The sequence below is a fragment of the Chelon labrosus genome, assembly GCF_963514085.1.
Source record: "Chelon labrosus genome assembly, chromosome: 14".
Lineage (NCBI taxonomy): Eukaryota > Metazoa > Chordata > Actinopteri > Mugiliformes > Mugilidae > Chelon > Chelon labrosus.
This window is the reverse complement of record NC_140347.1, coordinates 2,495,846-2,519,491: the sequence shown is the minus strand read 5'-3', so window position 1 is coordinate 2,519,491 and position 23,646 is coordinate 2,495,846. Positions and strand designations below refer to the sequence as shown.

At 42.1% G+C, this 23,646-nt stretch overlaps 1 protein-coding gene across 2 annotated transcripts in view; it reads left to right on the top strand.

The window, feature by feature from the left end:
• Nucleotides 1-4,550: 4,550 nt before the first annotated feature.
• The window catches only part of vta1 (vesicle (multivesicular body) trafficking 1), a 48,893-nt gene continuing 29,797 nt past the window's right edge, over nt 4,551-23,646 (top strand). For both annotated transcript variants that reach the window (XM_084560707.1, XM_084560706.1), the window contains exons 1-3: nt 4,551-4,793; nt 15,860-15,954; nt 20,836-20,963. In XM_084560707.1, the coding sequence (XP_084416833.1) occupies nt 4,703-4,793; nt 15,860-15,954; nt 20,836-20,963 (314 nt within the window). In that variant the 5' untranslated portion in view covers nt 4,551-4,702. The remainder of the gene's footprint in view (nt 4,794-15,859; nt 15,955-20,835; nt 20,964-23,646) is intronic.

Sequence of the window (23,646 nt, the reverse complement as noted above, 5' to 3'; positions counted from 1 at the left end):
GAATTAGGTGGCCCGCTCCAACTGGTCCCCAAGGCCGGGTTGGTCTGACAGGGTTAAGGAGGGTTTGAAACGGGTATGTGACTCCTGTGGTTTGGATTCGTCTGCGTTCTGGTATCTGTGACTCAAGGAAAGTAATTTGGCCTTTTTATATTTCAGTCACCAGGAGTTAGGCCTTGTTGACATTGAATAAAATTGTTAAGAATTACTTTCAGTCAGGCCAATTTGACATGTAGATGTCTTTTTGATGGCCGAGGTCCAAGGACAAATCAGTCCCAGAGAGCCAACTCAATATTTCAGTCATCGACAGACTCGTAAAATAGATTCCATGAGGCACTGGGAAAAATACAAACGGCTGACGTTGTTGTATGTCGTGAAAATGGAGCTCATCGTTTTTCATCAGCTGTCTTTGTACTGCGTTCATTTTGTCTTTCAAACTTGCAGCTATGTCACAGAAAAGAAGAGGCACACTATATGACCAACGTGTTGTTGAGTGTTTACTGAAGGTGACCAGTGACCCTCCTACTTGTTTTGTCTTGAGATGATTGATTAAAAATGTCTTACAGTTGTCTTTGTTTCATTTTTTCAATGACACGTAGCTACTACATCAAACGTGTGTGATGCTCAGAGGATGAACCCTAATGATGGTGAGGCTTCCCTGAGTTTTCATGTGGCGTCACCAACAAGTCAACATTCAAGCCTCAGCTGAACTCTGAGCTGACGGTGAGCATGTCCAGTTAGCATCTTTATTAAACTGTTACTATATTTTTAAACACAGTAAAGAAAACAAACGGGAACACGTGTAAAGACTTCAACAAAGAGATGAGGCTCAGAAGACAAACCCACAGAGTTGCGAAGGGTTTCCTCTGTTTCCTACAGACAATATCCTGAATGTTACTGAAACACATGATATCATTGAATATATATAGCACACACAAAACCAAGGTTTGCTGGTGTCGGGCCGTCGCTGAGCACCTGTGGGTCTAGATTAGAGAACCAGAACATGAGAAGAAACCAGGAAGTAAACAAAACGAACAAGTTTAAAGGTCACACAGAAGGCTCTTTTCATTTTTTATCTTCATCTCATCTGAACATTCAAATCCACAAATATGTACACAACAACAACATCTTGAGATGTAGACTAACAATGATCAGCTGATTCGGGAGAGGTCAGTTCTGTTCAATGGTTTGTAGCTCTTCCTAGCTTCCTAGTCTCCAAGCTTATAGTAGGTCCTCTTAGCTTCCTAGCTTCCCGGCTAACAGTAGCTCTTCCTAGCTTCCTAGCATCCCAGCTAACAGTAGCTCTTCCTAGCTTCCCAGCTAACAGTAGCTCTTCCTAGCTTCCCAGCTAACAGTAGCACTTCCTAGCTTCCCAGCTAACAGTAGCACTTCCTAGCTTCCTAGCATCCCAGCTAACAGTAGCTCTTCCTAGCTTCCCAGCTAACAGTAGCTCTTCCTAGCTTCCCAGCTAACAGTAGCACTTCCTAGCTTCCTAGCATCCCAGCTAACAGTAGCTCTTCCTAGCTTTACAGCTAACAGTAGCTCTTCCTAGCTTCCCAGCTAAAAGTAGCTCTTCCCATTTCCTGTTTGTTAAAGAATCAACTGGTTAAATCATCACTTTTTATATCTAAAAGGTTAAAAATACACTTTCAAATCTAATCGAAGCTTCAGAAACGACCCCACATTTATTACCTTGAGAAATAATCAGTCAGATAATTATGCCCCTTTTGGAATTAGGCGTTAATAAACAAAAGATCTGATCTTCCGGTGATGCAGCAGAAGATCAGATAAATGGACAGAGCAACAGATTTGTTCTCGGGGAAAGCTGGAGACAGTGAAAGTCATCGGGAACATAATCCACGTCTGCTGCTGCTCGGCAGTAAACAAAAGCCAAGCCCGTTCTAACTGACAGCTCTCGTAAATCAAATTAAATTCATTAAAACAACAAGGCAACGAGAGGACACAAAGTTAATATAGGTGAAAGGAAGGAGGCTTACATTCATATGAGTCACGGTCTCTCTCTGGATGAATCCACATGTGGCGTTTGGTCATGAAATATTCACCTTCATCAGCTGTCATCACCTCACACTCATGGACACGGGGACTCTATACAATGTCTGTGGTGAAAATACAAGATATGCTGCTTTACACATAAATAGAAGACTGATTTCCCACAATGACCTTTTCCTTTCACATGGAAATTACAGGTGATGCTCTTCACGTCATAGATGGGACTCAGTTCTTCTTTCTCTTATTTGAAAGAAAACCTTGAACACTTGTAACAAACAAACCTTGAATCCTTCATGGTAATTTCCATCACCACGTCCTTCCTTTCTTCTCCACTTCCGTCCTTCCATCTTTTGTTCCTTCCTTCCTCCCCTCCTTCTTTCTTCCTTCCTTTCCTTCCTTCTTTCCATGCCTCCCTTTCTCTTTTCTTCCTTCCTTCCACAAATAAATGAGATCTTAACATGTGAGAGTCTTTTCATCTTGTTCCAACATCTGGATCATGTCTCCAAGTCAACAAGCAGCTGTTGATGGTTCTGATCCAGCGTAGGTAGAGATCCATTAGAGACAGCAGCTGGTACAATATTCTACTGACCACATGATGGCGCTGCTGATTTACAGACACACAAACTGAGATCAGATCTCAAGAGCTGGCTGGGGACGCATGTGGAGACACATTTATATTAAGACCAGGTAGAGACACAGGGACTTAGAGATGGACCAGGATGGATCAGATTGTGCAGAGTCTTAACTTCAGTCAAACTTTTTGTTTTTTGTTTGAAACCCACCAGCTCCTCTTCTGAAACCAGACCCACACCCTCGTCTGGACATTTGGATTCCATAACTGTAGCTGCTCCACTGATCCCATGAGCCAAGGAGGGGATCTAATCAAAAATGAATCACCAAGGAAGTGGGTGGGCTTGGACCAGAGCTATCATCATTCTCTCCAGCTCTCCCCCAAACCTCCGACCTCGACTGCTTTCCAAAACCCTCATGAAAGCTTTTGTTTCCAAGTCATGTTTCAGTGTGAGCCTCGACGAGACACATACCAGAGCACAACAGCGATTTCCTCCACGGCCTGGACCAAAGAAAACACGAGAGGCTTTAAGAAAGAGCCCAGACAACATCAGGCTGTTGGAGCGTCCCTTTGTGTTTTCCGTCTCGGGTTCTCTCGACCACAAACTGAAACAGATCGAAGGCCTCAGTTTTACCGCTGGACATAAATTCTCCTAACTGTAACAGACAATGGCTCCTTCTGGGAAATGACGTTTTCTACATTGCCTTTGTTCAGTACGTCTTCATTTAGTCTTAATGAATATGTTTTGGCTCGTGTGTCCCAGTCCAGAGTGAACGCCACATCACTAACGAACAAATCTGCTTTAACCGATTCAAATCCGTCTTCTGCCCTGAGGCTGAGTTTCTTCTTTGACAGGACGGGCCCTGCAGCATCTCATGGAGTCTTTGCCACCGTGTAATTTCCCGTTTTCAATTCCCATGTTCATTTATTATTTAATTAACGAATAACACAATGTGTTAATTGCATCCCTGGACGTCCACATTAACAATTAAACGGTGGAGCACATGTCAGACAGAGAAGAACAGAAACAAGACCTGATAATGTGAGGTTAAAATGATTTTCTAACTCTTATTTTTACAACTATAAAGGATTCAAACCTGCCCACATGGAAAGAAGAATAATAAATAAAAAAGCTGTAGTAAACAGATAAATAAAACATTTCCTGTGTGACTTTGACTCTTTTTCAGTAAAAAAAGTGTTGAGTTTCCTCTTTGGATGTGGAAGCACAAACAAGTTTTCAGAAAAAAACAAACAAACTGTTCCTTATTCTGTTGAATTATTTATTCATTGTCCTATCATCCACTGTGCTGGGAACATACAACAATAGAACAGATGGAAATGAGCTTATTAGACTACAACTGAGTTTTATTTAAAAAATCAAGAAATAAATAAAAGTAAACGCAGAAAATCAGCAGATCAGAGTCAACGTCGCTGTCCATTCTGTCATAGGACAGGCAGAGGAATGAGGCATAGAAGACAACGTTTTGTATTTATTTTCCTTTCAAATCAAACTAATATCTGAGATAAGTGAATAAATAAAACCATTCAATCCATTTCAATGAAACAGAAACATTATACGACATTCAGTCATACAAGAACATGAGAAGATGCAAACAAACGAACAGAAAAGGAAAAGTTAAATTAAATTAAGTAAAATAATATATTACAAGGGACAGATAAAGGTGACAGACATCTGAGGAATAGTTTTACATAAATAAAATGTTTTTAAATAATTTACAGTATGTGTTTATTGTTGAGACTAAGTCTAATCCAGTAAAGAACCATGTTCCTTACCGGATGTTCATATATATTTGGTTGCCATGGCAGCAGCTGAAGACATTTAACATGTTTCACATAAAGATAAAATAAATAAATTAAACTTTATTTCTCTGTTCTACAAAATAAACTACATTTCCCATCGACAACCATAACTGTGTGCTATTTATTATGTCATAATGTGTTTTATTAAGCCGAACGGGCCGCTGACGTCAGCCGTCCCACCCAGGCGGCCGCTCCCATTGGTCAGAGACGCGGAAGTGTCTGCGGAGCGCTCTGCTAACAACAACAGTCTCTGTGCCGCTGCTCTGAACCCTTGCGTCCTGTCCAGGTTTGAAGTCCCCCCTCATGGCTCTACCGCCTCAGCTCAGATCCATCCAGCACCACCTGCGGACCGCGCAGGAGCACGAGAAGCGGGACCCGGTGGTCGCCTACTACTGTGAGTCACTGCGTTAGCCGTTAGCATCCTGGCTTTGTTTACCTGAGCCGGTTAGCATCTGTCAGCGGTTAGCCTCGCCTTCGAGTGTTTCTTTTTGTTCATTCAGTCCGTGACTTTGTGCTCAAACAGGTGATCACAGTTTAGTAACATGTAAAATCATTTAAAATCAACCATCTGAGCTAGTCGGAGGGCTAGCAGCGTTAGCTTTGGCAGCTCAAACTTCGTTAGCCTGCTAGCGTTTCCTTAGCAACGTGACAGCTGTGACTGTTGGAGAGTTTCACAAACTAACTCTTTCTCTGGGGCAAATATCCTCCTCACATAGATGACCACACATCACGTGTCCCTTAGAGACCCCCCTGCCTCTGCTTTTGTGATGCTAACTGTTTGAGTTGCTAACTAGCCTCCCACACATAGCCCAGGTAATCAGACTTGGCTACCTGCCACAGAGCAGACAGGAAGTAGCAGCATGTGACGTGAGGTCCTGGTCCAGCAGGTTTTTAGGTGGACTGTCTCAGCTGTAAGGAATGACCTCCACCCTCTGACTGGAGATTTAACTGGAGATCAACTCTGACACAGAATGACTCATTCCACCGTCATGTCTCACTCTTGGTTCAACCTGGACTAGTTCCTCAGCCTCTGCCCTGGCAGGCCTCTCTACAAAATACTATTAGTGTTTTATTAATAACAACCAACAAGAACTGGGTATGAAGTAAAAACTAAAAGAGAAAGCCTGTGGTGTGTGTGCTGAATGTAAATGAGTTCACAGTGATTTATGATCGAACCAATTAATGAAAAATAAATCTGAAACAAAGACTTTATTCATCCACAAGGGAATGACTTGGTCACAGTAGCTCAGCTGCACATTAAAAAAAAAAATAAAAACACAAGAGAACCACAAGTAAATAGAAAGATAAAATAAATTAAAATGTAATAAAATAAAATATAAGTAAACATCTAGACAAATAAAATAAAATATAAATAAAAATATAATAAAATAAAATATAAAATAGTAAAATAATTTAGAAATAAAAATAATAAAATATAAAATATAAAATAGGACAAACCTAGTAAAATAAATTAGAAATAAAATATAAATAAAAATATAATAAAATAAAATATAAAATAGTAAAAATCTAGTTAAATAAATTAGAAATAAAATATAAGTAAGAATATAATTAAATATAAAATAGTAAAAATCTAGTCAAATAAAATAAAATAAAATATTAGTAAAAATCTAATCAAATTAAATACAAATAAAATATTAGTAAAAATCTAATCAAATTAAATACAAATAAAATATTAGTAAAAATCTAGTCAAATTAAATAAAATAGTTTCAGCAAAAGTGTATAAAATGTGTGTATGAACAAATGTACAGGAAATAGAGTCAGAAGTAAATATATATTATAAACATAGGACAGATTAATAAGGTGTGATAGTGTCCATTAACATTAATAACATGGAGTCATGTTGTTGTTGTTGTCCAGCTGGACAGAGTAGAGGATGAACGACGTCCTGTAGCGTCCACTGTGGGAGTGGATCTGGATCAGTCTGGTGGAGGATGAGCTCCACTGTCCCTCTATGGTCTGGTGGAGTGGATGAGACGGATTGTCCATGATGGAGAGTAGTTCCTCCTGTCCCTCACTGAAACAAACGTCTCCAACTGTCTTCATCACATGTCCAGCCTGTTGGAGTGGGGATGCTAGTGGCAAAGCTAGTGGGGATGCTAGTGGTGATGCTAATGTTGATGCTAATGTGTAGCATGTCCCTGCTGCTTCCCATCAGTGTGTTTTCTCTAAAACTAAACCAGGCAGATTTCCATGAACGTTCCGCTCTAAGTTGGTGTTAGCAACCGTTAGCAGTGGTTAGCATCAGAGCATGAAGGTTGTAACCTGCAGGCCAGCTGGGGCTACTAAAAAAAACAAAACCATCTCTCCTAATTACACTGAATCAATCTGAACTTTGAAACTTCATTCTTAGATGTTTGAATATGTCACGATGTTGACTGATTAAAAGTTGCACCTGACATTTGCTGGGCTGCGCAGGAAGTTGTGGCCTTGTTCCAACTAAAGCAGGGCAACAGTATGACTTTTGATTGATGGCGTGTAGTTCAGCAGGAGACTGGTTCTGACCTAGTTGAGCTGCAGCCGGAGACGTGAACATACTGAGGTACGGAGACGAAGACAAAGGCTGTCAGATGAAAACAACGTGTCTGTTGTGTTGACAGACACCGGAACAGGAACAGCTGAGGGAGAAGAGTTTCATGTAGATTATGTCATAGCCTGAACTCAGCCTGAACGTCCACCGTCCTTCAAATGTCTTGGAGAGGAAAGTTGTCCTGGAGTCTCTCTGTTCTGAACTGATGCTGCAAAGATCTGCCGGACCAATCAGATCGTTTGGGGGCGGGGCTGTATGTGGTGATGGACGGTAGAGAAACAGTAGTCAACATCTTTATTATCTCTATTTTATTTTCAGAGATTTCTAATCGTGTCTGGGCCAGAGTTTAAGAACAATATCTTTTATCCTTTGTTGGGTTATTGGCTAACGTTTCTGGTCTTAGACAACATTTGATTGACATAAATGACGTAAATACACACCTGTAGCCGACTGCATCAACCGCTGGGCTCCAGGATGTTATTAAAAATGTTATTACTGGTGACGCTAGCAGAGATGCTAATGGAAACCAAACATGCTATTAGCAACATGTCAGCTAGAAGATGAGTAAAAAGAAATAACATTTTATTTATTTGTTTCTTAAATCAAATAAATCAAATGTAAAAAATAAAGTTTTTATTATCAGTTTTTTATTTTAAAGTGAACACTCTTAATGAATCTTGTTGAATGTGTCTTTATTCTGCAGATCGTCACAGTTTCACACTCAGCACATTTTGCTTCCCGTTGACCACATACGTTCATATTAATCACTTCACTCATATTAACTGAAAACATTGTGAAATGTTCAGTAATACTCGTGCTTCCAGAGTCCGTCAGTGTTTACTTGTTAAAGAAGACCATGTGGGAAAACAAGGACTTATTTCCATAGATGAATAAATGCAAAGTAAGTCACCGCTACACACTTGCCTCTAACTCGTCAAGCCAGTGTTCTGCACAACTTTATTGCTCCAAAGCGCCGAGACAACAGAAAGGCACCCTGTGTGTGATTTAGTGTAAATTGTGTAAATGCTGCCAGCGGTTTGAAGCCTGCTGTGACGGCGTCATCCAACACGTCGCCCGTTTAAATCACATAAACCTCAACGTGTCACGCAGCTAATAACAGAAATGATAAAAATAAGGACAGAGGCATGAAATGTCCAGATGACGGACATAATGGAGGACGTGTTCCACCACTGTACAGGATCATTCATGCTGACATGTGTTTATAAAGACACTCTGCAGCCAATCACAGACTCAGCACGGCTCATTGCTGACACCTGATTGGCTTGTCAGAGAGAAAGGGAGGAAGAGGGCCCTGCTGGGAAGTGGATTAGACCAGGACGGGAATGGATGTGTTACAGGGTTGTCTTGACCAAATGTCCTAGAGTTGGTCTCCTGTAGCTTCCTAAAGTCTGTCCTTGTCTTCCTTGTCTTCTCCTAGAGTTGGTCTCCTGTGTCTTCCTAAAGTCTGTCCTTGTCTTCCTTGTCTTCTCCTAGAGTTGGTCTCCTGTAGCTTCCTAAAGTCTGTCCTTGTCTTCCTTGTCTTCTCCTAGAGTTGGTCTCCTGTAGCTTCCTAAAGTCTGTCCTTGTCTTCCTTGTCTTCTCCTAGAGGTGGTCTCCTGTAGCTCCCTAAAGTCTGTCCTTGTCTTCCTTGTCTTCTCCTAGAGTTGGTCTCCTGTAGCTTCCTAAAGTCTGTCCTCGTCTTCCTTGTCTTCTCCTAGAGTTGGTCTCCTGTAGCTTCCTAAAGTCTTTCCTTGTCTTCCTTGTCTTCTCCTAGAGTTGGTCTCCTGTAGCTTCCTAAAGTCTGTCCTCGTCTTCCTTGTCTTCTCCTAGAGTTGGTCTCCTGTAGCTTCCTAAAGTCTGTCCTCGTCTTCCTTGTCTTCTCCTAGAGTTGGTCTCCTGTAGCTTCCTAAAGTCTTTCCTTGTCTTCCTTGTCTTCTCCTAGAGTTGGTCTCCTGTAGCTTCCTAAAGTCTTTCCTTGTCTTCCTTGTCTTCTCCTAGAGTTGGTCTCCTGTAGCTTCCTAAAGTCTGTCCTCGTCTTCCTTGTCTTCTCCTAGAGTTGGTCTCCTGTAGCTTCCTAAAGTCTGTCCTTGTCTTCCTTGTCTTCTCCTAGAGTTGGTCTCCTGTAGCTTCCTAAAGTCTGTCCTTGTCTTCCTTGTCTTCTCCTAGAGTTGGTCTCCTGTAGTTTCCTAAAGTCTGTCCTTGTCTTCCTTGTCTTCTCCTAGAGTGGACTGGATTCAGTCCAATAAATCTTTCAGTCAAAGTTAATGTAGTGTGGAGAGGGTAGCTGGTACCTTGTGTTCTCTACTCCAGAAATGTTCTGGTCATCCAACGCTGCCATAAACTCCCTAACCCTCTCTGGAAGATGTTTCTACTTGACGCCGTCTCCAGGAAACTTTTCTCTTCTTTTAAACGTTCAGTTGTTTGTTTTATATTAGTTGGATTCTGTTTAGTCGTTTTATTGCCGCCGTTGGATCAAGTTGATAGCATTGGCCAACCGCCACTAAAACATAAGAAGACATTTTGACGTTACTGGGACGTAGACAGATGTCTTGGCTTCTTTGGAAATTTAATAAATAGAAGACAATTAAAATGTGTACAGAACACTAGGTTTGAAAGAAAAAAAAAAATTGAAATGATGCTGAAACAACAAGAAATAAAGTCCAGTAGCTGATAGTAGAAACCAAAAGTCTTCTTCTCGTCTCCAATCGGCTCTGAAAAGTCTCTCTTCATCTCCACTAGAGGTGGTCTCGTGCAGTCCACGTTGAGGTAAAACTGTTTACTACGACCACACTTCAGATTCTGCTTGCTTTCCACAGCGTTACGGCTTCTCTCTGGACTCAGGTCATAATAACATAATGTTTTTTAAAAAATTGTGTGGCGTTCAAAGCATATTTTTGTCAACACATTCATTCTGACAGCCCTAACACGTGTCAGTTATAACGTATAAACACGGTGAATGTCTGAGATCAGTTCTCAACAGGCGCTCAGCTTCCTCTGATTGGACTAATTGGAATTCCTTGATTTGCTGTCAGATCAATATTCTGTATCGGTCAAGTACCCAGTTCAAACTGTTCTGACACATTTTATCTCTGTAATAAACCTTGATGGTAAAGTTGTGAGAACAAAAACCTGTGTGTTCTGCTGTGATGTGTTTTCCTTTGATTGGGTTGATGGGTTAACCCCAATCAAACCCAGTCGGTTCAACCTCTATTATCGATTATCTCTAATCGGGAGCAAGCCGTCTCTGGTGGGGGCTGACGTCCTGATAGAAGCGACTGACAGGAGTTGATTAAGTGGAGTGTTTTGTTCTGCTGGGGTGGACCAGTGATCCAGGCAGACCACTGGAGGTCAGCAGCACCTTGCTTCTGGCCCTCTGAGCCCGGCTGGGACTCACTGTGGGTGGATGTGAATGTTGTCATGACGGCTGGACACAGTGAGGTAGTGTGTTTGACCGAGAGAGAGAGAGAGAGAGAGAGAAGGAGAGAGAGAGTCACCATATTGATCCCTATTTAAACAGGAGGTAGTTTGGATTCATGTATGTTTGTGTTCAAGTTTGACAGACGACTTGATCATGAACCGATGCTGTACCAGGGTTTCCCACAGGGTTTCGTGAGGGGGCGGAGGTCTCCTCATACCCCACTTAATGAACATTTGATGACGATACAAATATTTATGGGACGTGATAGCAGTCTGGGACAGTTGTGGTTGGAGACAGAGCTTTGGGACTATAAGGTCACAGGTTTGAATCCCCCCGTGTCCATGACCTAGGAGTCTTGAGAAAGCTTCAAACCCCCAAACCCCCAGGCAGCCCAGCGCTCCCAGTGTTCACACTGTGAATGAATGTTTGAATGAATAGAATTAAACGAGATAAACAGTTTTCCCACGGAGGAACTCTTTGATCAGCTGATTAATCTATTGACTGTTTTGTTGATTAGTAGATCAGTGGATGTGTCAGTCAGCAGTTTCCGTGATTTCGTCACCTCCTCGGTCAACTGTACCTTCTCCCGGCCGTTACTGAAGCTGTCCCCGTGAAAAGGCAGGACAACCTTCCTCAGCTTCACCTCTTGGACGTGGACCAGTGTCTCTCATCAGCTTTAATGTGCATTCAACTCCTCAGAGAGTCGTACTACAGGCAGAGCGCTGTCAACATGTGCTGCACCAGACGTAACTGGAGTTTTGTGGTAGAAATCGTTAAATACTCGTAGGACGAGTTCTCGCTGTCGGCCAGTAGTCACATATATGTTAGAAAAGAGAAGTGACAGGAGAGACATCTAGGTCGTCTTCTTCTACTTTATTAGTCCAGGACTGGAGAATATACTACTTCTTCTCCTTATCTCTTTACTTTTCTTCATCTTTATCTACCTTTCTCTCTTCTTCTTCTTCTTCTTCTTTTCCAGTAGATGTGATGCTCTTCTACAGTGGTTTGATTTTTTTGACACATCAGAACACGCATCTGATCACATCATCTGATTCAGTCTCCATGGAAACAGATAATCTCTGATCACAGTCATTGATCAGGATGGAGTAAATGTTTAAGGTGGTGAATTCAAACTTCTCTCAGCATCTTTATTAAAGTCATCAGGTTGGATCAGATCGGGCCGAGCCGTCCTCTCTCCGTCCGGCCGTCGGTGCGTTTCATTTATCCTCCCTCCATCAGCAGCTCCCGTCTAAACGAGCCGGCTAATGCCAGCCCATATTTCACCTCCACCTCCGCAGCACGCCCATCGATAGCGCGCTGAGTCAAAGCCGTGATTTGTTTAGCGGTAATGAAGCAGCTTTGACGACGTTTGGCTGCGTTACAGACGCCGTTTCACACAGATTGGACAGCTGACGTTATAAATGAGTGAGGGTGAACACGGTCTCTGGGGGACGAAGGTGTATTATGTATGTTCTATATTTACTCTGTGGACAGCAATTTTGGAGACGTGGAGACATCTTGGTCGTCTTCTAAGACTCTAGACATTCAGGACTGGAGAGAAAAAGAAGGAAAGAGGAAAACTACTACTTCTTCTCCTTATTCATCTTCATCTTCTAGATGATTTGATGATCTACAGCGTCTGAACCATTAAAATAATAATAATAGTATTTGGTTTCAGTCTGGAGCTCAGCCTCTTGTCGTAGCTGTTAGAATCTGTGGCAGTGATTCAACTCTTCTTCTTCACTCTTGATATATTTCCCTCTCTCTCACTCTTATAATAACCTCCTTGTCATTCATGTGACACTCTCCTCATGACCAGCGTCAAAGTTTGCCTCGCCCTGCCGTCACTCCGTCACCAGACACATTTGATCAGCTGTCATTTTGAGGAACAATCTAAAAGGACTTTAGGTTTCTCGTCAGGACAGCTCCCCTCTTGAATCTCCAGAGTTTAGGGTTCAACTCCCTCATCTGAACTCACAGAAACTCAGGAAGATTGGCTGGTGAATGGGAGAGGCTCTGCAGGACATGTTTACCCGGTGTGACCACTTATGTATTATGCAACACCCAATGGAGGCAATGTCGTAACAAATCAGCGGTGAAGCTTTCTGTAGCGACCTAGGCCTGCCGCTCCGCCGTTAAACTACTCTGTGACTGGACATCCGAAAGAATGTCCATTGAAGGGACGGGCATCGGACTGATAAGAGTGTTTCAGTTCTAAAAGACTGGTGGGGTGGGGTTGTGGTGTAAAACATTTGCGAGTGGTGTTCATCTGAAACTCACATGACTAGAGTCTGTTAAAAGCTGTTCCGTACTCCCCAAGAAGCTCCTAGGACTGTGAGAACAAGAACAAAGTTTGTTCTGGCCTAAGCATTGTGGGAGATGAATGACGAGAGACACTTTTCTTATTATTTTTGGATGTCGGCCGGTCGTTATGACAACCGTGTCCGTTGGATTACGCCGTTCATTCAGCGTGCACCCACGCGCAGTATGCTCTCTACCCAGGAGAGATTAGCGGTCAAACTGAGAATATTAGCATCTGGGAGCTAACAGAGTGGCGGCTAGCATTTCTGCCTTTCTGTATTAACCACGCCCACTTCCAAATTCTGACCAATCACAGAATGGTTGTCGGACACCACACAAGAAGAGAGTTCTGCCCAGTTGATGTGCCGAAAATAAACTGCGAGAACTCCCAAACAAGGGCTGCGTGAACAAACTTATGTAACAGCCTTAACTCTCAGACTGACAGAACTATTGAAGCAGCTGTCCTCCATAATAACCTCCTTGGTGAGTATCAGGTCGTTAACAGACTCTAGTCATGTGTTTCAGGTGGACACCACCCACAAATGTTCCAGTCTTTTAGAAACTGAAGACTTGGATGAAATGTCTTCAAGAAACTCTACAAGTCCAGCTTTCTATTTGGTGTACCATGACCTGGATGACTGAAAACTAGGGATGTCCTGAACGGTATCAGGGTCGATCCAGATCAGGGTCAGGCTTCAGCGTAGCCAAGCCAAGCTTCACCATCTCCTTCGTCCTTGTCTTCTTCAGTTTTGGTGTCGGTTAACTAGCATCAAAGCTACCCAAAAAGAAGAACAACAAGAAGACGACTTCTTTCAGTTTGCATGACACTCACTCACGAGTAGTAAGTCCACGCTTTGACTTCCTTCCTCACTATTTCCTGTTAGCGTTGGTAGAAGCAACACCAGCCCCTGATCCTGAATCTCACTGTTGTAGAGTAATGACTGATATAAAATGGAATAGGCACAATGTAAACTGTTAAAACCCGATAAATACATGCCTGTATAAAAACTAATTTGATTATGAGCAGTACTGGAAGATGATGGGTGCAGCAGAGTGTAAAGCGCCCCCTAGAATGGCAGCCTCAAAGGTTTATCTAAATTTTAAATCTGTCACCAACACTTGTGTGCTACTTTTCTTTAAGGTAGAGCACATAAATAACAGAGGAATGTGACTTTTACTGGAACAATAATACTAATAATTTCCTCTGAGTGTGATTCACTCAATTAAACAGTAGCAGTGTTTCAACAGAGATAGGAAAGTTCTCCTGAACATGGATTTACAGATTCTTCTGGATCAGTGAGAAATGATTGATGCAAACAAACACTAAGAGCCAGCTTCCTGTTTGATGACCACTGGAGGGCTCAGGGCTTTTTTGGGCGGGATCCATGTGTTTCTCCTGTGTTGCACTTCGTTGTCAGCGTTCATCCAAAGTGAGTGTCGAGTTGTGCGGCTGCAGAGGAACAATGGGTTTCTTTGTGGCTGGCTCGCCGGCTGCTTCGGGAGCCCAGGACTTGCCGTCTGGCCGCCTCTCTGCGCCGGCCGAGGCTTCAGCCACTCACTGGTGTCACTGTTTCCAAAAAAACAGTCAAACGAGACATTGTTCTGTTGAGCTGAGCTGTGAGTCAGACACACTCACTGGCCACTTCATTAGGTACACTAGTGAAACCATTCAAATATGACTAATAAACATATGATAACATGCTATCTGTGAATGAGGAACCAATTTAAAACTTTTATTAAATGATACTCTTCCTCACTGGGCGACACAGTGGCGTGGTGCTTAGCACTGATGCCTCACAGCCAGAAGGTCCCGGGTTCTAATCCATGGGCCGACAGGTTCCTTTCTGTCTGGAGTTTGCATGTTCTCCCTGTGTCTGCATGGGTTCTCTCCAGGTTCTCCAGCTTCCCCCCACCATCCAAAGACATGCTGGTTGGGTTCATTGGTGATTCTAAATTGGCCGTAGGTCTGAGTGTCTCTCTGTGTTAGCCCTGTGATAGACTGGAGACCTGTCCAGAACCCAGAACCTTCATGCTCTGATGCTAACCACTGCTAAAGGTTGCTAACACCCTCTTCCAACATTCGTGGGAGTCTACCTGGATCAGTTTTAGAGGTCTATGTGAGCAGAAACAAACTGCTGGAAAGCAGCGCTGACATGCTAGCTATTAGCAATACCACTAGTGCTGCCACTAGCATCACCACTAGCTTCCTAAATATATAACATCTCCCCAAGTCAGTCCAGTTTAACAGCACGACAAACTCCATCCTCCAAAATGATCATCCAGTTGAATTATCACCTCTCTGATGTTGTTTCAACATCAGCTTAACAATATTTAGATTGGAATACATTCAATAGTGTACTTAATATTTTGGCAAGTGAGTGTGCATGCACAATGTAGATTATGACAAGTTCTTTTAATTACTCACCTGTGATAAATCCTGTCACTTGTAATTAAAGGTGACAGATTTCAGTTTAAGTTAGAATAAGTAAATAATATGAGTCATTATGTGAGTTGTCAGTGGCAGGTGCTTTCTTTGGTGCCTAAAGAATCCTCTCTGAATCTCTTCTGATTTGATTTTGTCTGTGGCTCAGTGTGCCTTGCCTCTTTGCCTCTTTGCCTCTTTGCCTCTCTGCGTTGCTGTGGATCATGGATAAAAAGCTCTCATCTTTGTTTGCATGGTGCTGCAGACAGCTGGGCATATTTAACATGTGATTCCTGGAGTTACTCCAACATATACATGAGCGATCTGTAGCAGACTGTGGTACACATGGTATTATTATTCAGACACAGTCTGAACACAAGTGTCTGATCAAATACAAACTGCCGGAGCAGTTTATGTTCTTTTCAGATTAGTAGGAAGGAAAACACAGATTTTAAGAGTGTTAGTTAATTTGTAATCGTGTTGTGTTGAGATGTCCCGATCTGATCCAGTCTTTTAGCACTGAGTCCCTCTCTGATGGTAAATGTCCTCGTCTTCCTTGTCTTCTCCTAGAGTCTTCTGGATTCAGTCCAATAAATCTTTCTGTCAAAGGTTTTCTATCCTGACTCAGGTGGAAATGGTTTAGATCATCTTCCTGGTCCAGAGAACAAGGCGACATCTGCAGTGTTTATTGCTCCAGACATTTAAACAAGGCTTTTAGACTGAATTGGCTTCACTGTAAAAAAGACGTTTAATTGTGTCCTCTCCTGCAGGTCGGCTGTACGCTATGCAGACAGGCATGAAGCTGGACAGCAAAACACCAGAGTGCCGGAAGTTCCTGATCAAGCTGATGGACCAGCTGGAGTCGGTAAGTTACTCCAGGTTCTCCAGGTTCTCGAGGAAGTCCTCTGGTAAAGTACATGTACTCTTTTCATTACATGTACTTGACTAATGGATGTAAAGTGTGAAAGGATTCATTACACTCAGCAGGAGGCTGCAGGTAAGTCGGTGTATGACAGACGGCCATATCCTGATTACTGGAGTGGACAGCTGATTAGATGATATGAAATCAGGACTTCCTGATCTTAATGGATTTAATATGCATCTATAGCTCAGGGCCCAGCTTTATATTAAAACACAAACAGTATCACACAGTCTTGTTTTATTTCTTAAGCTGCTTGTGACTCTCTGATGGCTATATTTACCAATTTGTGTTTTGCTGAAAGTTTCAAGACTCACAATTTGAAGTTAAGACACAAAAAAGTGTGAATGTAAGAATCGATGCTGCAGTTTATCCGATGCATTTAATTCAATTACTGGACGTGTGAGCTGCAAGCAGAGTCCAAAGTGCAGTCGTAATAATTGATTTTACCCAGTAGAAGGCAGTTAACCCTAACCCTAAAACCTCAGAAGAAGAAGAAGAAGAAGAAGAAAGACAGTAGGAATGGATGAAGAACCTTCTGAATGACAACTCGGCTTCAAAGTCCAAAGTCAGATGATTCTCTGTACTAAGTTACCTGCGTTTACTGTGGATGTGAACTGAGTTATGAACTGAGCAGGAAGCTTTCTGAGCAGCTGAGATGTTGATGAGAGGAATACCAACTACTTCTTGCTGAAATAATCACCCGCAAATGAAGGTAGAGGTTATTTAAAACTCAGAAGTCTTTCACCACACTGACACGTAAAATAATCATACAATTAAAAACCCAATTAGTTTTTTTTGATTAGTCAATTAGTCCTCCGTTTCGTTTTCAGCGTGCCAGTTAGAAGGAGAACGTATAATCCAGATTACTGAGCACCATGTCTGAACTTGAAGCACTTATTTGTTTAACATTTCTCGTTTCATATCCTTTCACTCATTGGACACTCGGAGCAATGAGTAATAGCTCCGCCTGCATCCATTTGTTCTCCGTGTTGTCTGGTTGAAGCATCACATTTCCATGAATTAGCTTCTCTCTGGTCTGTCAACAGGGGCCAGACTAATTAGATTTTTTTTGTGGGCTTGTTATGATGAGGAAGAAGGAGGTGAACGGGCTCAAAGCGTTCCCAGCGGGCGTCAAACAAATGAGGCTTTTATCAAGAGACAAGAGGAACAGATGGAGATGCAAAAATACACCTTGACTGCTGCAACTCACGGAGCTGGAGGATTCTGGTTTTACTCTCAGAGCTGTTTATGAACACCAGAGTTGTATTTACTTTTTTTAGTTTAAGAAGATGCTCCACCTTCAATGTGGTTATTGAACACCCAAGTTACAATGAGCAGAGCCAGGAGTTGAATGAGATCAGGTCCTTGTCTTTATGGTGGGGGAGAGGAGGACTTAGAGGTGGAGAGGTTCCCTAGAGGCAATGGACTCACTTTATTGATCACTCAGAGCCAATTAAAGGACGCAGCGGACACATGAGCCAGATTTTACTGAGGCTCCAGGGATCTTCATTACAGTCACTCAGGACGCCTCCCAACAGGACACGCATCCGCTGCTTTCATCTGGGTCGTCTTGTTAGTTGTTACCCGGGTTGTATTTGGTTTCTTTCTGTTTGTGAAATCTGGGAAAGTTTTAATCTGTTAATTGTTAAAGACTAAAGGCTTTTTAGATCATCCTGTTAATGAGATTTTAGCCAGAATGTTATTTAGTAATATGTATGTATGCATCATAAATCGGATACTCTCTGGATTCTTGAATTTTCTTCCAACATAATTTTAATTTTTGGTAGGTGATCGTAGCTTCCAAGAGTCAAGCTTTTATCAAAAACGTGAATGAAGCCATCAAAAACGTGAATGAAGCCATGTGTCATATTATTATAGAAGTAGGAATCATTGCTTTATTCAGTTGGAAATCTGCAGCAAACAATTTGTTTTCAGTTATTGTATCGTCCATTTTCTGAATAGTTGAATAATCTTTTTGTTAACTACTAAAATCTAAGTTTTATCGAGTGATACTATTAAACAAATAACATTTTGTGTAATTTGGATGAACGTCAGTGGCTAGGTGCTGATTGTAACCCAGAACCTTTACGGTGTGATGCTAACTACTGCTAAAGGTTGCAAACACACACTTAGAGCAAAACTGTGATTGAAATTTTAAAGTCACATGATTTTGCTTCTTCTTCTCATTCTCATTCTCATCTGCTCTTGACTTCTGTTACTTTTGCCAGCTTTGACTCGAGGTAATTTCCACTAAAACAGAAGTTTTGACACTACAGTGATGTGGTTTGGTTTATGGGAGACCTAAAATAAATAATTACAACAGATCAGGCTTGGCTGAAGCCACAAGTACCTGTTGACCGGGCCTACAGCCAGGAGAACTTGTCCCTACTGGTAAAGCTGACTGGTGTTCACCGGTCTTTGCTGTTGATGCACCACACAAGGACAAAACTGATAATTCATTGTATTTCTTATTGTTTGGATGGAGGTCATTTTTTCTTTTCCCTGGGACACCCCGAGATTTTCTTTGTACGTTCCACTCCTTCAGGAACCGGTCCTCATGACTCATCTAACGGATGAGTCAGGGCAAAAACCACAGCAGCTACTCTCTCTCCCCCTTTTTCCACTTTCCCCGATGACCCAGCTCATATGTACGATACATGTTGGACTCATTAATTCTATTTTCCACTGTCATTGCCGGCTCAACTCTCCGAGGCCTTGCTCTCACGGGGACGATGGAAAAATCACTTGTTTAAAACGGCCTGTTTCAGTTGCTGCCGGGTGGGAAATGTCCTGGAGCTGCCAGTCAGTCTATAAATATTCCCATGAAACAGAAAATGATGGATCTAGGGGATGAACCAGGATCAGGGTGGTCAAACATCTGAGATAGCTGATGATGTTTGAACCTATTCCTGAGTCCTGCTTTTTTTTAGCTTCTCCGCTGCCAACCTAATGCTCTTTATGTCCTCATCATCTTTTGGGCCTGTTGCACATCAAAAATCTGTTATATTGTTGCGTAAACCAGGAAATAATCACAAAGTTTGAGGATTTAGAGACAGAAAAGACGAGGATGATGCTTTTATAAGATAATTTAGTGCTATTTTTTAAACCCAGTCCTACAGTTAATATTCTTTGGAAAGTGGTTTGGGTTTGGTTTTGTTTTTACTTTACTGTGATCCTGTTTAACTCATTTTTGACAATATGTCTGTGAAGGTTCTCAGTCATCCAGGCCGGTTTAACCAAAAAAACATGAAAGAAAGACAACTGGACTTGTTGGGTGTCTTGAAGACGTCTTATCCAAGTTGTTTCTGCAAACCTGGACAAAACAAAACAAACGCATTCACAAATCACAGTTTTTCGATTTTTCTGTATGTTGTGAATGTATTGAAAAATTGACAATAAAGAAATCTTGAATCTTGAATCTTGAGAACCAGGTCTTTATAACTCTTTAAGACTCAGCTGTCCACCTCCATGTGAAGAGAGAGGACAGATGGTTTGAAAGAGTAAAGAAAGACATATTTGTCAAACCTTAGACTGTAGAAAACACTGATAAAACATTGTTGGATGAAACATCTTCAAGAAACTTGGTCACTTGGACACCTAAGAGGCCATGTTCAGGAGAATGGCTGGTCTTTTGACTAGTTGTCCTCCCATCAGTGGTTCAAACAAACAGAAACTCTGTTCGGACAGAGGGACAGAGAAATACCTACATGAAATGACCACACCTCCCTGTAGGAAGGCCTCGCTTCATCCTGTCCTCTCTTGTGTTTATGAACATGGTCCTGCTGCTCTCACTCTCTGCGCCGTTATTGGCTGGAAGCAACACACCCACTTCCCAAAAGTTGCAGCCCAGCCCAGTAGTGTCCTGAACACAGCAAAATAATGAGGAAATCCAGGCGGAGAGCCGAGCCTCTGCAGATGAAGGCACCAATACACACTTCTAGAGGGTCTAAATATAAATATATAAATATCTGTACTGTGTGTTATACCTCTGTCAAAAAAAAAAGCTGAAACAAAGGCTACTTGTTTGGTTTTTAGAAGACGTTCCATCCAAGTCTTCAGTTCTAAATGACTGGTGGTGAAGTTGGGGTATAATTTACTCCTTTAAATTCCAGTAGCTGATAGAAGAAACCAAAACCAGTCTTCTTGTTGTTTCTAAGCTGAGCTGCAGAGCTGCAAAGTCTCTCTCTATCTCCACTTGGTCACGTTGCTCAGAGGTAGAGCTTCAGCTGACAAACAAACCTGAATAATGTGCTGCTAATGACAGCGAAGACTTCAGGAAGCTGAATTAAGCCTTTAAACAGCTCGTAATAGATGAAACTATGCAAGGCCTTGGTGCACTGGTACTATCTGACATGTAGTTATTTTATTCTCAGCTCTGAGACAACTCTTCTTATTCAAACCTAAATTCCTCAAAAAATTCATCAGACATTTGGGCTTATTAAAACAAATTCCTACCTGGATGAAAAGTCTTTAAGAAACCCTGACGTTCTTCTGATGTTCAGCTGACGTTCTACAAACATCATGATTACGTTCTTCTTAGGTGCTACTGACATTTTAATGGACAACAAGTCCAGTTGTCTTTGTTTCAGCTTAGTTTTTTTTTGTAACCATGACCTGGATGACTGAGAACCTTCATGTTCACATTATTCCAGTTTTCTCAATGAATCTTTCGTTCATTCATTTAATCCGTTTATTAAATCATTGTGGTCGTCTTTGACCTTTCACAATAAAAGTTTGAGTTCATTCACTTAAAGTTGTTTTAGTGTTTAAGTTTGTCTTTTATGCTCAGTTTACAGCTTATGGTTTATTTTTATGTTTTTCCAGATGAAGAAGGAGCTGAGTGACAACGACTCCATCAGTCAGGAGGTGGTTGGCAACGCCCACATTGAAAACTACGCCTTAAAGATGTTCCTGTACGCCGACAACGAGGACCGAGGAGGACGATTCCACAAGTGAGAAGCACCTTGTTTTCTTCCATCAGAAGAATTAGTCGGTGTTGAGTGGTTTTATTGTGGCTGATGTGGAAAATCTTCTTTACTCTGTTTGAGTACTCAGTTTGAGCCTGACCCTCGACTACAAGTCAGCCAATCACAACACAAGCTGAAATCCATCCACCGCCCTGTTTTGGTTTCTGTTCAGATAAATTCCTCTCCTCTTCCTCTTCACCTTCCTGGTCCTATTCCTTCCTACTTCCTCTCCTTATTCCCTTTTCATCATCTTTCTCTACTCTCCTCTTCCTCCACTTTTCTGCTTCCCCTCCTCTCCTGCTCATCCTCTCCCTCACCTCTTACTCTCCCCTTCTTCTTCTTCCCCTCCTCTCCTCTTACTTCCCTTCCCTCTTCCCCATCCCTTTTCCCTTCCCTTCCCTTCCCTTCCCCTTCCCCTTCCCCTCTTCTCTTCCTCCTCTTCCCCTTTCACACCTGTTCCTCTCATTCTCCTCTTCCTCTTCCTCTCCTCTGTCATTCAAACATGTCTCTTCCTGCCAGCTAACCACATCACCAGAGGGATTGCACTTGAGCGACTGCCACATCTGGCTGTGTTTTATTAGAACACACACACACCCGCACACACACTATGTTATATTTGTCTCCTAGCAACAGGCAGTGACTCATGCAGAGCCTCTGACCACATGTGTTCACAGGACATCATGTTAACACAACCACATGCACATGTTGGTGTGGTTCATGTTTGATATCTCTGAAACATGTCTGTCCGTCCACGCCTCACTTAGGTCAGGACAGATCACCAGAGCTCCTGGAAATGTGACATGATGTCGGACACGTCGGCAAATTTACCAGGAATCGCAATCAGCTGCAGAAGAAGGCCACAAAACAAATATTATCTGTAGCTAGAGATGTTCCAGTCAGCATCAGGAGATGGGTATTAGGCCTGATCCAGGCATCTTTAAAACGATAGGATGATTTTAAGAGAAGAAGGAGAAGAAGGAGACCAAGAAGAAGAAGAAGACGAAGGAGACCAAGAAGAAGAAGAAGAAGACGAAGAAGATGAAGGAGACCAAGAAGAAGAAGGAGGAGGCCAAGAAGAAGAAGAAGAAGAAGAGGAAGGCCGAGGAGGAAGATGAGTAGTCTGCAGTGGAAAGATAAAACTCAATGTGCACCCACTCTCTACATTTCTACCATCCCAGTCTTTCCTACATCTTCCAGGGAAATGCTCCTCAATTCTCCTGGGTCCAGTCAACTTTATTTAAAAAGCCCAAAGTCATATTGGTCCCGGAGGACTTTAGCGTCTGTACAAGGAGTCCCAGACAGTTTTTCTTCCATGGAAGTAGAAACATTTGGCATCGTCAGAAAACCTCCAGAGTCTGCTGATCGGGTGTGATACGACTGTTCTAACAGGACTGGTTTGAATCATGTTAACGCTGAAGTCTTTAAATAACTAAACCAGAACTTTAACCTTTAGAGAGATGTGCAAATGGAAACCAGGAGGAGAGCAAAATAAAACAAAAAAATGAAATGGTAAAGCAGTTAAGCACTTGTTGGCATCATTTGGTTTAGTTTTTAAATTTTCTTAAATGACGTAGAGCTGGACAGAGCGAATACCTGAATCATCCTCTACTAAAGTAACAGGTTTAAATAATAAAGTTGCTTTAAAGGATTTCTCTTGATAACTTATGATTTTCTTACATTTCATTCCTTTCATTCCTCTTATCATCTGGAATATGACGTACTGTGAAGGTTTATAGAGAGGAACCATCTGGGAATTAAATCATAAAAAGATTTTTATGTCTTTCATATGGTTACAAGGTGTCATGGTTCTGTAGGATTTCTGAGGGCTGCATTTATTAAATATAAAATAAACCATAACCGAAGGGCAGTTCACAGAGCCAGGAAGTGTTTGGGAGATCCTCTGGGGCGCTGACCAATCAGTGTCCACAACAGTTTTTTATTAACATGTTGATTTCTGCTGTGAAGTTGGGCGTTTTAACATGGAGGTCATTAGAGGAGTTTTTAGTGTTTGCTTCATTGTTCACCACCTGAGGTTGCAGCTCGGTTTATTAGTATACTTACTTATATAGGGCTGTAACAAACAGTTATTTGTTCAATCAATTACGGGTACTCCGGGTACTCCAGCTTCCTCCCACCATCCAAAGACATGCTGGTTAGGTTCATTGGTGATTCTAAATTGGCCGTAGGTGTGAGTGTCTCTCTGTCTTAGCCCTGTGATAGACTGGAGACCTGTCCAGGGTGGACCCCACCTCTTCCCCCAGTGACAGCTGGGATAGGCTCCAGTTCTCCAGCAGGTTACAACCCACAACCTTCATGCTGTGATGCTAACCACTGCCAAAGGTTGCTAACACCAACATAGAGCGATGCGATTAGCATTGTCATTATCATTATCACTAGCAATGCACTGAGCATCACCACTAGCATTGCCATTAGCTGAACCACATGCATCGCCATTAGTATCACCACTAGCATTGGTGTTGGCATCACCATTAATACCAGGAAGTCAGTATTGATACCCAGTCCTAGCAATTACTCAAAATAAGTATTTCTTGAAGTGGACCCTGTGATCGACCAATAGCGCCTCACACAGTCGGCCATTAGGTGATCGCAGCACCTCTACTCAGCTCTGTATTTGAACTGTTAACAAAAATGACAACCAGAAAACTGC